The 13,361-nt window shown below is 54.2% G+C and overlaps 1 protein-coding gene across 15 annotated transcripts in view; it reads left to right on the top strand.

Annotated features, from left to right (window-relative positions):
- Positions 1-11,179: 11,179 nt before the first annotated feature.
- TRIM38 (tripartite motif containing 38) overlaps positions 11,180-13,361 on the top strand; it is a 43,434-nt gene continuing 41,252 nt past the window's right edge. For 13 of the 15 annotated variants that reach the window (XM_064598423.1, XM_064598420.1, XM_064598415.1 and 10 more), the window contains exons 1-2: positions 11,191-11,549; positions 12,936-13,355. In XM_064598423.1, coding sequence (XP_064454493.1) covers positions 12,966-13,355 — 390 coding nt within the window. In that variant the 5' untranslated portion in view covers positions 11,191-11,549; positions 12,936-12,965. Of the gene's footprint in view, positions 11,550-12,935; positions 13,356-13,361 lie in introns of all 15 variants that reach the window. The other 2 variants (XM_064598425.1, XM_064598413.1) reach the window with 2 other exon arrangements.

Genomic DNA, 13,361 nt, shown 5'->3' with positions numbered 1-13,361 from the left:
ACAAAGCTATGCAGACACAGAAATAGGAATGCACGAGCAGTGTAGCCAATGAAAATGGTTAAAAAGAAGACAAATGAGGACTTTTTTTTGCCTAGTTTGCCCAGAAGAAGGCAGGAAAAACACAAAACATTTTTCTGAAGTGCCAGTTTTATGCAGTACTTTGAGGAACATGTTTGTTCACTTTTATTCATTTATTTTTTTTAAAGATTTTATTTATTTATTTGACAGAGAGAGAGAGAGCACAAGCAAGGGGAGCAGCTGAGGGAGAGGGAGAAGCAGACTCCCCGCTGAGAAAGGAGCCCGATGATATGGGACTCTATCCCAGGACCCTGGGATCATGAACTGAGCTGAAGGCAGACGCTTAACCGGCTGAGCCACCCAGGCACCTCTTTCTATTTGTTTTATTTATTTATTTATTTATTTATTTATTTATTTATTTATTTATTTATTTATTAAAATGTTTTATTTATTTATTCATGAGAGTCAGAGAGGCAGAGGCAGAGAAAGAAGCAGGCTCCCCGCCTAGCAGGGAGCCCGATGCGGGACTCGATCCCAGGACCCTGGGATCATGACCTGAGCCAAAGGCAGACGCTTGACCATCTGAGCCACCCAGGCACCCTCTTTCTATTTGTTTTAAACAATTTTGGTCAAATGTAAAATTTGCATAAATTCTACAAGGAAAAATATAGAGCCTTGAAAAAGAATCCATGCCAGGCTTTCTTGTGTTACACACCCAGATCCACTCTCTGGTTAAATATCACCTAGTGGGGAAAAAAAAAAAGTGACTGGGAATGATTAAAATGTTTTAAGCCAGTGTGGGGTATGATCAGGTTTATACTTTTAGCAAGTTTCATCTGGTGGTTATGTCTGATGAATGAGACCATGTACATCCCTAACTGAAAAGTGAGAAATTCAAAGTGGGGGTAACAGAATGAAACCAGACTTTTGTTTCCAAGCAGGAGGCAGATGCAAATAAGCAGTGATGAGGACAAACAAGGGCTGAACCACAGGAACTTCACATTATGTCATTCCACGTCACTTCCTTAAGTGAACATCATAGAACTTACTCCAATTCTGGCTGCAAAATGACACTGAGGTGGAAAGAAGTTGATAAATAGAGAGGGCTCCAGATCAAGGTCCTCAAGGATTTGAGCAGTTGCAAACATTGACCTCAAGTCCACAAAGAAGATATCCCCAGGGGTTCTCCAAGTAGGTAAAGACGAATTATTTCTATAAGGCCATAGGCCTTGGGTTGGGGCCTCGACCTTGGATGTGGCGTGCACCATATGGAAAAGACTGATTTTACCTCGTTGTCCCAGGTGAAAAGGAGGCTATGGAACCTCTTTCTTACCTTTTCCCTAGACCTGCAACCTAATCACAGCCTTTCAGCCCTAAGGCCCCAGATGGCAAGAAGAGACAAAGAGGGACCAACCCAGGGGCACCAAGAAAAGGGCAGCCTTTGCTAGAATTTTAAGATAAAAAGAGACTCTTAAAAGCTACCGTGGAAAGCTAACATATTATCTATGAAAGGGACAACTTTTTATCCAAACAACAGATAGGACAGTGGAGGAACACCTTAATAATAAAGTAGAATACAGCAAAAGAGAGGCATAAATCACCTGTATTTGTCCTGCTCAGGGTTTGTGGTATACTTATGATTTGAGAAATCCATGTCCTTGATTCCAAAAAATTCTCAACTACTATCTCTCCAAATACTTTGTTCTGCTCTTCTGGATCGACCTATGACATGTATACAGAATCCTTTGTCTATCTTTGACTCTTAACTGCATTTTCATATGTTTTTCTTGTCTTTCTGTTCTGTTCAGCATTCTGAGCAAATGCCTCAAAATTTTCTTCCAGTACCATAAGGCAGCACATCTGAAATTTAACATGCATATGAATTACCTGGGGAATTTACGAAAGTGTTAACTATCTCAGTGGCCTGGGGTGGGCCTGAAGTTTCACATTTCTATGAAGCTTCCGGAACGATGCTGATCCTGAAGCTATTAGCCCACTGATACTTTGTGTAGAAATGCTCTTATACTCTCTTCCACTATATTTTGTCTATACTTCAGTCCAGGAATAATATTTAGTCTAAGATTTATGTCAGCAATAAGGTTTCTTTTTTCAAGGCCAGTGTTTTTTCTAGTATTTCTAAATTTTTAGAATAGTCAATTTTTCTTATCTAATTTTGACCTATTTCAGTTTCATAATTTCCTGGTGTTTTTAAGTGGAAGTGAATCTTTTATTTCCTTGAGCATTCTAAACATAGTTATCTTTGTCTGTCTTTAAAATTATTTTCATCTGGAATAAATTCGCTTGCCATTTGTTGAGTTTGATCACTGTCTTTTGGGTTTATGTTACTTCATGAATTTTGAAATTTTGGTGTGCAAACCAAATTTCAGTGTTTTTACTTGTCTGTCTCTGAATCTCTCTCCACTTTCTTCTCTCTCTCTCCCTCAAGGCTTACCTTGTACTGTCTAGGATTTTTTGTGTTGCTTTCACCTGCATTTTAAGGTTCACATTCCAGAACCATGCCAGGTCTTGTCCTAGCATTCGAGGTCTCCCGCCTTGCAATGATATTCTGGCCATCACAAATCTGGTCTCTGATCCTGTAGGCAGCTTGACTGAGATGCTAGCTGCCAGCCTTAGTCTGTATTTGCCTCCCTACCTCTTCAGGACTACATCTTGCTAAGGCCCAAAGCCCTGGACATATGGGGCCACAGACCAGTCTGCAGCCTCCTTCATGATGTGATAGACAGACTCAAAGATGCCCCCATGATCCCTCTCTCTTCATGTCCATGTCTGTGTTCATGTCCTTGAGTATGGATGTGACCTTTGATTTGCTTCTAACCAATGGAATATGAAAAAGGTGATGGGATGTCATTTCCACGATTATATTGTATTATGTTATATTGGCCTCTGTCTTTAACAGGTTTGCCTCTCTGTCTCTCCTTTGCAGGCTCTGAGGAAACCAGTCATTGTATTTAGGAACTCCCACATGGGAAGACACTGTAGACAACCTCTACCAAGAAATTTAACCTTTCAGTTCTGCAGCTGTAAGAAACTGGATTTTGGTAACAACCTGAGTGAGCTTGGAAGTGGCTATTTCCTCCAGTTGTGCTTTCAATGAGACCTCAGAGTCAGTCAATATCTAGATTGCAGTCAGGTGAGACCTTGAAGCAGAGAACCCAGCTAAGCCATGCCTCAATTTTGGATTTACAGATGCTGAATAAAAATAAGTATGCATTGTTTTAAGCCTGTAGGACAATTTTGAAAAGCTCTAACATTTGGGTCATCAGAGCCTTGGAAGTATAGGAGAAATAGCACAGAATGGGAAAAAAAAAAATATTTGAACCAATATTGACTGAAAACATCTCAAATACATTGAAAGACATAAATGTACAGGGTCAAGATAATCAGAAAACTCCAAACAGTATAAAACAAACAAACAAACAAAAATCCATGATAAGGTGGATTGGAAGTACAACAGGCTGGTCTGGAAGTTCTCCTCTCAGTTGCAGAAAGAGAAAAAGATAAAAAAATAAGCAAGCAAGCAAACAAACAAACAAAAAACAAATAAACAAGCCATCATAACACAAAGCCATTGGGGTAGAGAGAGATGTAGACCAGACCAAGGGAGTGATAGTGAGATTTGATATACAGAGGGGTGTGTGTGAGAGACAGAGACAGAGACAGAGACAGAAAGACAGAGCCCTAGTCCCAAAGGGAAGAACCAAGCAGCCTATCTCCTCCTTAGGATCCCTTCATCTCACAGCCCAGAAGGCACAGGGTCCCTACTGAACCTGGGCCCTGGTGATATGGGTCAAAGGTCAATGGGACTTGTGGTTTTTTTAAAAATTTATTTTGAAATAATTTCAAACTTACAGAAAAATTGCAAGATGAATACAAAGATATCTCCTATACCCTTTACCTAGGTTCGCCAATTGTTAATATCATGCCACATTTGCTTTCTCTCCACCCATGTATCTATCTATTTACAGATCTGTGTCTCTATATGTAATTGCTGAAGCATTTGAGGTTAAATGGCACATACCATCCTCTATCCTTAAATATTTTATCTCTAAATTTGAATTTCACTAACTGTCTTAATGATGTGTCTCCTAACGCTCCGCCCTCCCCCCAGTCTGGGATCACACATTGCATTTAGTTGTCATGTTTCTTTAGTCTCTTTTAATCTGGAACTGTTCCTCAGCCTCTTCATCTTTCATGACAATGAGTTCTTAAAGGGTAGAGGCTAGGTGTTCTGTAGATTCATTGAACTCCTAAACCTCACTGCAGAGTGCCCTTGGCGTCCAAAGATGTCTTGGCAGCAGCATTCAAAACAGGGGGAAGGTCTTAGGAGCCAGAGAAAAGGGATGATCCGAGGGCTGATGGCCTTCTCGTCCCTGCACTGCTGTATCGGGCAAAGAGTTATGGACATGGCAGCACCCCCATGGCCCTGAACGGTGTCGAAGATGTTGAGGAGTCTTAGGGGTAAGAGACTCTTGGAAAGGGAGACTGGTCTGAGATTGAATTGGGCGGTACTAAGAGTTAGGGGTGGGTTTTAGTCCATCTCGGGATAGAATCCACCTCAGGGCAGGTTCTGTGTGTAGGTAACAGGTCCCTGGGACCTGAACTTAGGCTGTCTGGGCCCCTTCCAAAGGAGAGGATTTGGTGGGGATGGGCGAGAGGTTTGAGGGATGAGCAAACCAAGCAGATTCATTCTTCACCTTCCCCCAGCACCCCAGCTCAGTGGTGGTTATGAGTTCTCCCTCCATGTAAACATCCTATAAAGGAAATGTGCAGGGAGCGGGGAGGAAGGAGACATGAGTTCTGCTAGTTGCCTCACTATGTTGGTCCCAGATTTACTTGAAACCAATCCTCCTCATGGACTCCATGCTCTTGGTTCTGGAACTTCACTGTATTCACATAACATGGAATACTTTTAATGACTCTTGACCTTTTCATATAGAGTCTTTCTGAATTCCTGGCCCCCTTCTTCCCCTGGTGAACTTTCACTTCTCCTTCAGAATGTAACTCAGAGGTTATCAACTCTGCAGAAGTATCCAGATTCTGCCAGGACTTGCATGCTTCTTTTTTTCCCCAACTTGTTATAGCATGTAGGATATAAGTTTTTTTGTTACATGTTTTAGCTTTCTGGAAACTTTTAGAGGAAACAAATGATCTCTAATATAATTGGTATGTCCCCAGGGTCCAGCCTAGTGTCTGCCATAGAAAAGCTATTCAATAAATGCTTATTGTGTGAATAAATACATTTAAGAATGACTGTTTGGATGTAAATGCCGTTGTTAGCCATTTGAAGTCATCCATAAGAACAGATTAAATTTACAATTGTTTTTAATATTGATCAAAGAAGTAGTTATGCTTTCTTAAAGGCAAAACCATATGGACATAAGACACCAAAAATGCAAGAGTGCCATCTATTGATCAACATGTAAGCAAAGAGGTCACCAAGGTGCCATGTAAAATACATGTAGTTTCAATAATGTGCCTCTTATGTAGCTTATATAAAATGTGAAAGATGGAAACAAAATTAAGAGATGTTGCTATGGTATTTTCCTGGAAAATATTTTCTTCTAATAATTCATGCAAAATGTAATAATTTTATTTTTTTGTAATGATAATTTAAAATGCCATAACAGTATATCAAGAAACAAGAATGTTAAATTATTAAAAGCTTTTTCCACCTCTGCCCTTCCCCCTAGATTAAGAATAAAACTAGGATGCCAATTCTCACAACTTATGTTCAATATTGTCTGGGAGATGCCAGCCAGTGTAGTATGGGAAGAAAAGTAAAGGTTAATGTTAAATGTTAATGGTCTAAATACTCTAATTAAAAAGCTAAGATTGCTAGAATCAATTAGAAAATGGAAGAACTAAACATGTTTGCTATAAGAGAAACATCTGAAATATTAAAAAAAGGTAGAAAAAATGTACTATATAAACAGTAAGCATAAAAAGACTGGAGTGTCTATATTAATAACAGATAGATTTGAAGACAGAGAGTATTTCCAGAGATAGAGTGATATTTTGTATTGCTAAAAGGGTCAGTTCATCAGGATGATATAACAATCATAAATGTGTATGAGCTTAACAACAGACCTCCAGGATACATGGAGTAAAAAATGGAAAGAGTAAAAAGGAAAATAAACAATTCTACAATCACAGTTGGAGATTTTAATGCCCTTCTTTCAGTAATGATGGAATAACTAGATAAAATATCAGTAAAAACATAGGAGATCTGAAAAACCCTATCAATCACCTGGAATGAATTGATACTTATAAAACATTATACTGAATATCTGCACCCACTTTCTTTTCAAGTACACATGGTTTTATTCATGATAGACCATATTCTGGGCCGTAATACAAGTTAATAAATTTAAAGGGATTTATTTTATTTTTTTTTAAAGATTTTATTTATTTATTTGAGAGAGAGAGAGAATGAGAGACAGAGAGCATGAGAAGGAGGAGGGTCAGAGGGAGAAGCAGACTCCCTGCCAAGCAGGGAGCCTGATGCGGGACTCAATCCCGGGACTCCAGGATCGTGACCTGAGCCGAAGGCAGTCGCTTAACCAACTGAGCCACCCAGGCGCCCCGATTTATTTTTTTTTTTAAGATTTATTTGAGAGACAGAGAGAGGAGAAAGCACAAGCAGGAGGGGCAGGGAGAGGAAGAGAGAATCTTAGGCAGACTCCCCACCGAGGGTGGAGCCTGATGTGGGGCTCAATCTCACAACCCTGAGATCGGGACCTAACCCAAAACCAAGAGTCAGTTGCTTAAAATAGAGCACTGTAAGAGGGATCAGAAATGGAGAGGGGTGCATTTATAAATAAGTGGTCAGAGTAAGGCTCATTGAGAAGGGATATCTGAAGCTGAGGGAAGGCACTCTGGGGTTACGTGAAGGACAACCATTCCCCAAAGAGGCCACACTCAGAGTGCATGCCTTTTAAAGGAGACTACAGTGACCCAGAGTCACAGGGTTGAGTTTAGCCTCACTTATTGGAGGAGATGCATTTCCCCATGGGGCAACTCCTATGGGTCTCTCTCTAGGCCCATATTTGGGGGGCATATCTCTGAAGGCTCATCTGCATTCCCCTTCTCTTCTAACACTGCAGCTCTCTCCGGGAACTAGTCCTTCCTTCATGCAACAGGAAAGAGGCGCAAGGTGGGGCAAGCTGTCAAGACAGACTCTGTCATGAGGCTGTAGCTTTTCTCTTGCTGTTATTTGTAGTAGCGGCAGTTTGTGTTCTTTTTGGTGTTCATTGGCTTCCTTTTCCTGATCCTTTGACAGGACAAGTTTGGGATGAGCTCTGCCTGGGTCCAGAGTCACATCCATGACAGCGAAAGTCATGGGGATCTGCCAGCATGCGTCGTGGGATCAGGGATTCAGGGCCTCATTCTGCGTCTTCTGTCTGTGTGCCGGTTGCCTCAGGAGCAGCTATGTCCTGTGCTGGGCGCAGGGCCTGCCACCACCAACGTGGCAGCAGGGCACCATGAGCCATGGGTGGCAAAATAACGAAGGCTCTGTGAGCGGCCCAGAGAGCACAGTGCTTAAGAGAGACCCCTGTCTGGAAAGGGAAAAGGAACGTGTCCCACAGTTTGGGACCGGCAGGACCTTGGCTGGGCGAGGTCCCCGGCCCCATAGCCTGTTCTCCATTGTGCAGGCACCGTGCCGGCCCCAGCTGAGGCCACTCTCGGCTGCGCCATCGCGGGCTCCCGTCTGCAGGCCTGGGCCGCTGCCTCTGGCCGTGGAGAAGCGCCGTATTTGAATCCTCCGAGGGCCGCCGAGGGGGGAAGGAGACACAGCGGGGGACAGAGAAGTGGGGCTGGCGTAGGCAGACTTGGGGACACCCACAACTCTGCTACTGCCACCCCTTCTCCCCACGCCCTTCAGGAAGAGAAGTGCACGCGACCTAAAAACAGCACCACACAAACATCGGCCCCGAAGGCTACAGATCCCAAAGGGGGTTGGTGGCAAAATAGAAAGATCTTGACTCTCTGCGGGCTTCCTGATTTGAGATCCTCTGTGCAAAGGTCACAAATAGTTGAAGAGGTTATTCATTTGTCCTGTCTCTTTATTGCTGTCAAAGAAGGGTTTTTCTTCCGCCTTCTTCCCTTCGCTCAGATGAGCTGAGAGCAAAGCTGGCGCCTCATCTCCGGAACCTGAGGGGCGCCCCCTCCCCGGGACCTGACGGGCGCCCCCTCCCCGGGACCTGACAGAAGCCCGCTCCCCAGGACCTGACGGGCGCCCCCTCCCCGGGACCTGACCGAAGCCTCCTCCCCGGGACCTGACCGGCGCCCCCTCTGCGGGACCTGACGGGCGCCCCCCGCCGGACCTGATCGGCGACCTGTCCGCGGGACCTGACCGGCGTCTCCTCCCCGGGCCCTGACCGGCGCCCCCTCCCCGGGCCCTGACCGGCGCCCCCTCCCCGGGACCTGACGGGCGCCCCCCTCCCCGGGACCGACCGGCGCCTCATCTCCGGAACCTGAGGGGCGCCCCCTCCCGGGACCTGACGGGCGCCTCCTCCCCGTGAACTGACGGGCGCCGCCTCCCCGGGACCGACGGGCGCCCCCTCCCCGGGACCGACGGGCGCCCCCTCCCCGGGACCTGACGGGCGCCCCCTCCCCGGGACCTGACGGGCGCCCCCTCCCCGGGACCGACCGGCGACCCCTCCGCCGGACCTGACCGAAGCCCCCTCCCCGGGACCTGACGGGCGCCGCCTCCCCGGGACCTGACCGGCGCCCCCTCCCCGGGACCGACCGGCGACCCCTCCGCCGGACCTGACCGGCGACCCCTCCCCGGGACCTGACCGAAGCCCCCTCCCCGGGACCTGACGGGCGCCGCCTCCCCGGGACCGACCGGCGCCTCCTCTCCGGAACCTGAGGGGCGCCCCCTCCCCGGGACCTGACGGGCGCCCCCTCCCCGGGACCTGACCGAAGCCTCCTGCCCGGGACCTGACCGGCGACCCCTCCGCGGGACCTGACCGGCGCCGCCTCCCCGGGACCGACCGGCGACCCCTCCGCCGGACCTGACCGGCGACCCCTCCCCGGGACCTGACGGGCGCCCCCTCCCCGGGACCGACCGGCGCCCCCTCCCCGGGACCTGACGGGCGCCCCCTCCCCGTGAACTGACGGGCGCCGCCTCCCCGGGACCGACCGGCGACCCCTCCGCCGGACCTGACCGGCGACCCCTCCCCGGGACCTGACGGGCGCCCCCTCCCCGGGACCGACCGGCGCCCCCTCCCCGGGACCGACCGGCGCCCCCTCCCCGGGACCTGACGGGCGCCCCCTCCCCGTGAACTGACGGGCGCCGCCTCCCCGGGACCGACGGGCGCCCCCTCCCCGGGACCTGACCGGCGCCCCCTCCCCGGGACCTGACCGGCTTCTCTTCCCCGGGACCGACCGGCGCCCCCTCCCCGGGACCGACGGGCGCCCCCTCCCCGGGACCTGACCGGCGCCCCCTCCCCGGGACCTGACCGGCTTCTCTTCCCCGGGACCGACCGGAGCCTCTTCCCCGGGACCTGACGGGCGCCCCCTCCCCGGGACCGACCGGCGACCCCTCCGCCGGACCTGACCGGCGACCCCTCCCCGGGACCTGACGGGCGCCTCCTACCCGGGCCCTGGCGGGCGCCTCATCCCCGAGACCTGACCGGCTTCTCTTCCCCGGGACCTGACCGGCGTCTCCTCACCGGGCTCTGACCGGCGCCCCCTCCCCGGGACCTGACGGGCGCCTCCTACCCGGGACCTGACGGGCGCCGCCTCCCCGGGACTGACCGGAGCCTCCTCCCCGGGACCTGACCGGCGACCCCTCCGCGGGACCTGACGGGCGCCCCCTCCCCGAGACCTGACAGGCGCCTCCTCCCCGGGACCGACCGGTGCCCCCTCCCCGGGACCTGACGGGCGCCCCCTCCCCGGGACCTGACCGGCGCCTCCTCCCCGGGACCTGACCAGCGCCTCATCCCCGGGCCCTGACCGGCGCCCCCGACCCGGGACCTGACGGGCGCCGCCTCCCCGGCCGGACCTGACCGGCGCCCCCTCCCCGGGACTGACCGGAGCCTCCTCCCCGGGACCTGACCGGCTTCTCTTCCCCGGGACCGACCGGCGACCCCTCCCCGGGACCTGACGGGCGCCCCCTCCCCGGGACCGACGGGCGCCCCCTCCCCGGGACCTGACCTGCGACCCCTCCGCGGGACCTGACGGGCGCCCCCTCCCCGGGACCTGACGGGCGCCCCCTCCCCGGGACCGACGGGCGCCCCCTCCCCGGGACCGACCGGCGCCCCCTCCCCGGGACCTGACGGGCGCCCCCCTCCCCGGGACCTGACGGGCGCCCCCTCCCCGTGAACTGACGGGCGCCGCCTCCCCGGGACCGACGGGCGCCCCCTCCCCGGGACCGACGGGCGCCCCCTCCCCGGGACCTGACGGGCGCCCCCTCCCCGGGACCGACGGGCGCCCCCTCCCCGGGACCTGACCGGCTTCTCTTCCCCGGGACCGACCGGAGCCTCTTCCCCGGGACCGACCGGCGACCCCTCCGCCGGACCTGACCGGCGACCCCTCCCCGGGACCTGACGGGCGCCCCCTCCCCGGGACCTGACGGGCGCCCCCCTCCCCGGGACCGACCGGCGCCTCATCTCCGGAACCTGAGGGGCGCCCCCTCCCCGGGACCTGACGGGCGCCCCCTCCCCGGGACCTGACGGGCGCCCCCCTCCCCGGGACCGACCGGCGCCTCATCTCCGGAACCTGAGGGGCGCCCCCTCCCCGGGACCTGACGGGCGCCCCCTCCCCGGGACCTGACGGGCGCCTCCTCCCCGGGCCCTGGCGGGCGCCCCCTCCCCGGGCCCTGGCGGGCGCCTCCTCCCCGGGCCCTGGCGGGCGCCCCCTCCCCGGGACCTGACCGGCGCCCCCTCCCCGGGACCTGACGGGCGCCGCCTCCCCGGGACCGACCGGCGACCCCTCCGCGGGACCTGACCGGCGTCTCCTCCCCGGGCCCTGGCGGGCGCCTCATCCCCGAGACCTGACCGGCGCCGCCTCCCCGGGACCTGACCGGCGCCCCCTCCCCGGGACCGACCGGCACCCCCTCCCCGGGACCTGACGGGCGCCGCCTCCCCGGGACCGACCGGCGCCTCATCTCCGGAACCTGAGGGGCCCCCCTCCCCGGGACCTGACGGGCGCCGCCTCCCCGGGACCGACCGGCGACCCCTCCGCGGGACCGACCGGAGCCTCCTCCCCGGGACCTGACGGGCGCCTCCTCCCCAGGACTGACCGGCGCCTCCTCTCGGGGCCCTGACGGGCGCCTCCTCCCCGTGAACTGACGGGCATCTCCTCCCCGGGCCCTGACGGGCGTCTCCTCCCCGGGCCCTGACGGGCGCCTCCTCCTAGGACCTGGGGAGCGCCTCCTCCCCCGGCCGTCGCGCGCCCCTCCTCAGACCTCCTTCCGGTCCCTCGCGGCCCGCCTCTCGCAGCAGTTTCGCTTCTGAGTCTGAGATCTGCGACCAGCGCGGCGGGGCCTCGGGAAGCGGCGGCAAGTGTGTGGGGGTCGGCGCTGGGGGAGGGTGGTGGGCACGGGCGTGTCCCGGAGGGTTGGGATGCACGCGTGTGTGAGGGTGAGTGTGTGAGGGGGGGTCCTTGGGCGGAGCCCGCGCCGCCGGAAGCCTGCCGACCGTCGGGGCTGCTGTGGGGCCCGCGGAGTCCCCGCCGGGCCGGGCCTGGGGAGGGAGGGAGGGCGCTCTCCCCGCACGCCCGGGCCTCGGGCGCGGCGGAGCCCGGTGTGTGCCCGCCGAGAAGGCACCTGCCAGGGAAGAGAGGTCTCCAGAGGACATCCTCGGTGACTGCGAGAGACGTTATGGGATGCCAGTAGCCCATCTCGCAGCTTGAGCCGAAGCCCTGTTTTTATGTCTGGCACTGTCAACAGGGAAAATAGTGGTCACCCTCCGAACTGCTGCTCGCACCTCCGCGCCCCTGCCCGCCAAGGCGCAGGGGTGGGGAGTGGGGGCAGGGCGAGGTTCCCCAAGCAGCTGCCGGCCGCAGTGGGTGCCTCTGGTCAGGCCTCCCTCCCTGTCACGGGTCGTCGGGTCCTTGCCGCTGGAGGCCAGGAGGCCCAGCCCGCGGGACGCCCCCTCCCAGGCGGGGCCTGCCTCCTCTGCTTCCGCAAACCCCCAGTGCTCCCGTCACCCCGAGAGCCGGCCCCTCCCTCACTCTGCGGGAGCTCTGTTCCCGGGGACAACCCTTCTTTTCCCAGCTCTTTCCAGGTCTTTCTCTCAGGTCTGAGAGGTCGACAGCAAAGACGCGTTGGTTCTTCTGGTTGCCTTATTTACTTCCGTTATCATCCCGGTTGGGGCTCCGTTGCGACTTTATTAACCTGGTGTCCTTTGTTCCCTGTGGGGTGGGAGTGGGGGCCGGCAGTGGGGTTCCAGTAGAGTCAGATTTGATGATCTCGGGGGAATCCTTCAGCGGCCACCCAATTACTTCAGGGCTACCACCAGTCATGAAGAGACAGTTCTTGATGTTTATGAGAGTAGGAAAGAGTTTCACGCTCCCTCACTGAGTTCTCTCTTGCTACAACTTGGGTGAGGAAGCCTTCCTTGTTCTCTGTCGCTGTTAGTGCTTGGTCTGAGAAAACTTTCTGCAACTAGGGAGTGTTACATATGGGCGATCATGTAGCCGCCAGTGACTGCAGCTGTTAAGCAACTGAAATATGGCTGGAGGGATTGAGAAACGGAATTTTATTTAATTTTAATTAATTTAAATATAAGTGGCCACATGTGATCGTCACCACCATTTTCCACAACACAGCCTCATTTTATGTGCCATCTAAATCCCAATCCATTTCAGTGGCAGCCGGGGCAGTGCATGGCACGGAGGCTCAGGTGAGGTGTGTTTCCATACCTTTGGATTTTCATCTCTGCCTCTAGCTCCCATATTGGAACTTGTCAGGAAAAGCCATGGCCTCAGCCAGCAAGATGAAGGAGGAAGCCAAGTGTGCCATCTGCCTGTCCCTAATGTCTGAGCCTATGAGCATCAGCTGTGGACACAGCTACTGCAAACTGTGCATCATCAGCTTCCTTGAGCAACAGGAAACGTTAAGTATGGTCCCCTGTCCCCACTGCCGGGCTCCATTTCATTTGGCCAGCCTCCGGCCCAACAAGCAGCTGGGAAGTCTCATTGACGTCATCAAGGAGATGGACCATGAGATGTCGTGTAAGGAACACGGAGAGCACCTCCACCTATTCTGCGAAGACGAGAGCCAGCTCATCTGCTGGCGCTGTGAGCGGTCACCGCAGCACAAAGGGCACCACACGGTTCTCATCGAGGACGTATGCCAAGACTACAAGGTGAGC

The sequence above is a fragment of the Mirounga angustirostris genome, unplaced genomic scaffold (genome assembly GCF_029215605.1).
Source record: "Mirounga angustirostris isolate CCGP_5_RB_7025 unplaced genomic scaffold, mMirAng1.0.hap1 SCAF_8, whole genome shotgun sequence".
NCBI classification, from domain to species: Eukaryota; Metazoa; Chordata; class Mammalia; order Carnivora; family Phocidae; genus Mirounga; species Mirounga angustirostris.
This window is presented reverse-complemented; position numbering and strand designations above follow the sequence as displayed.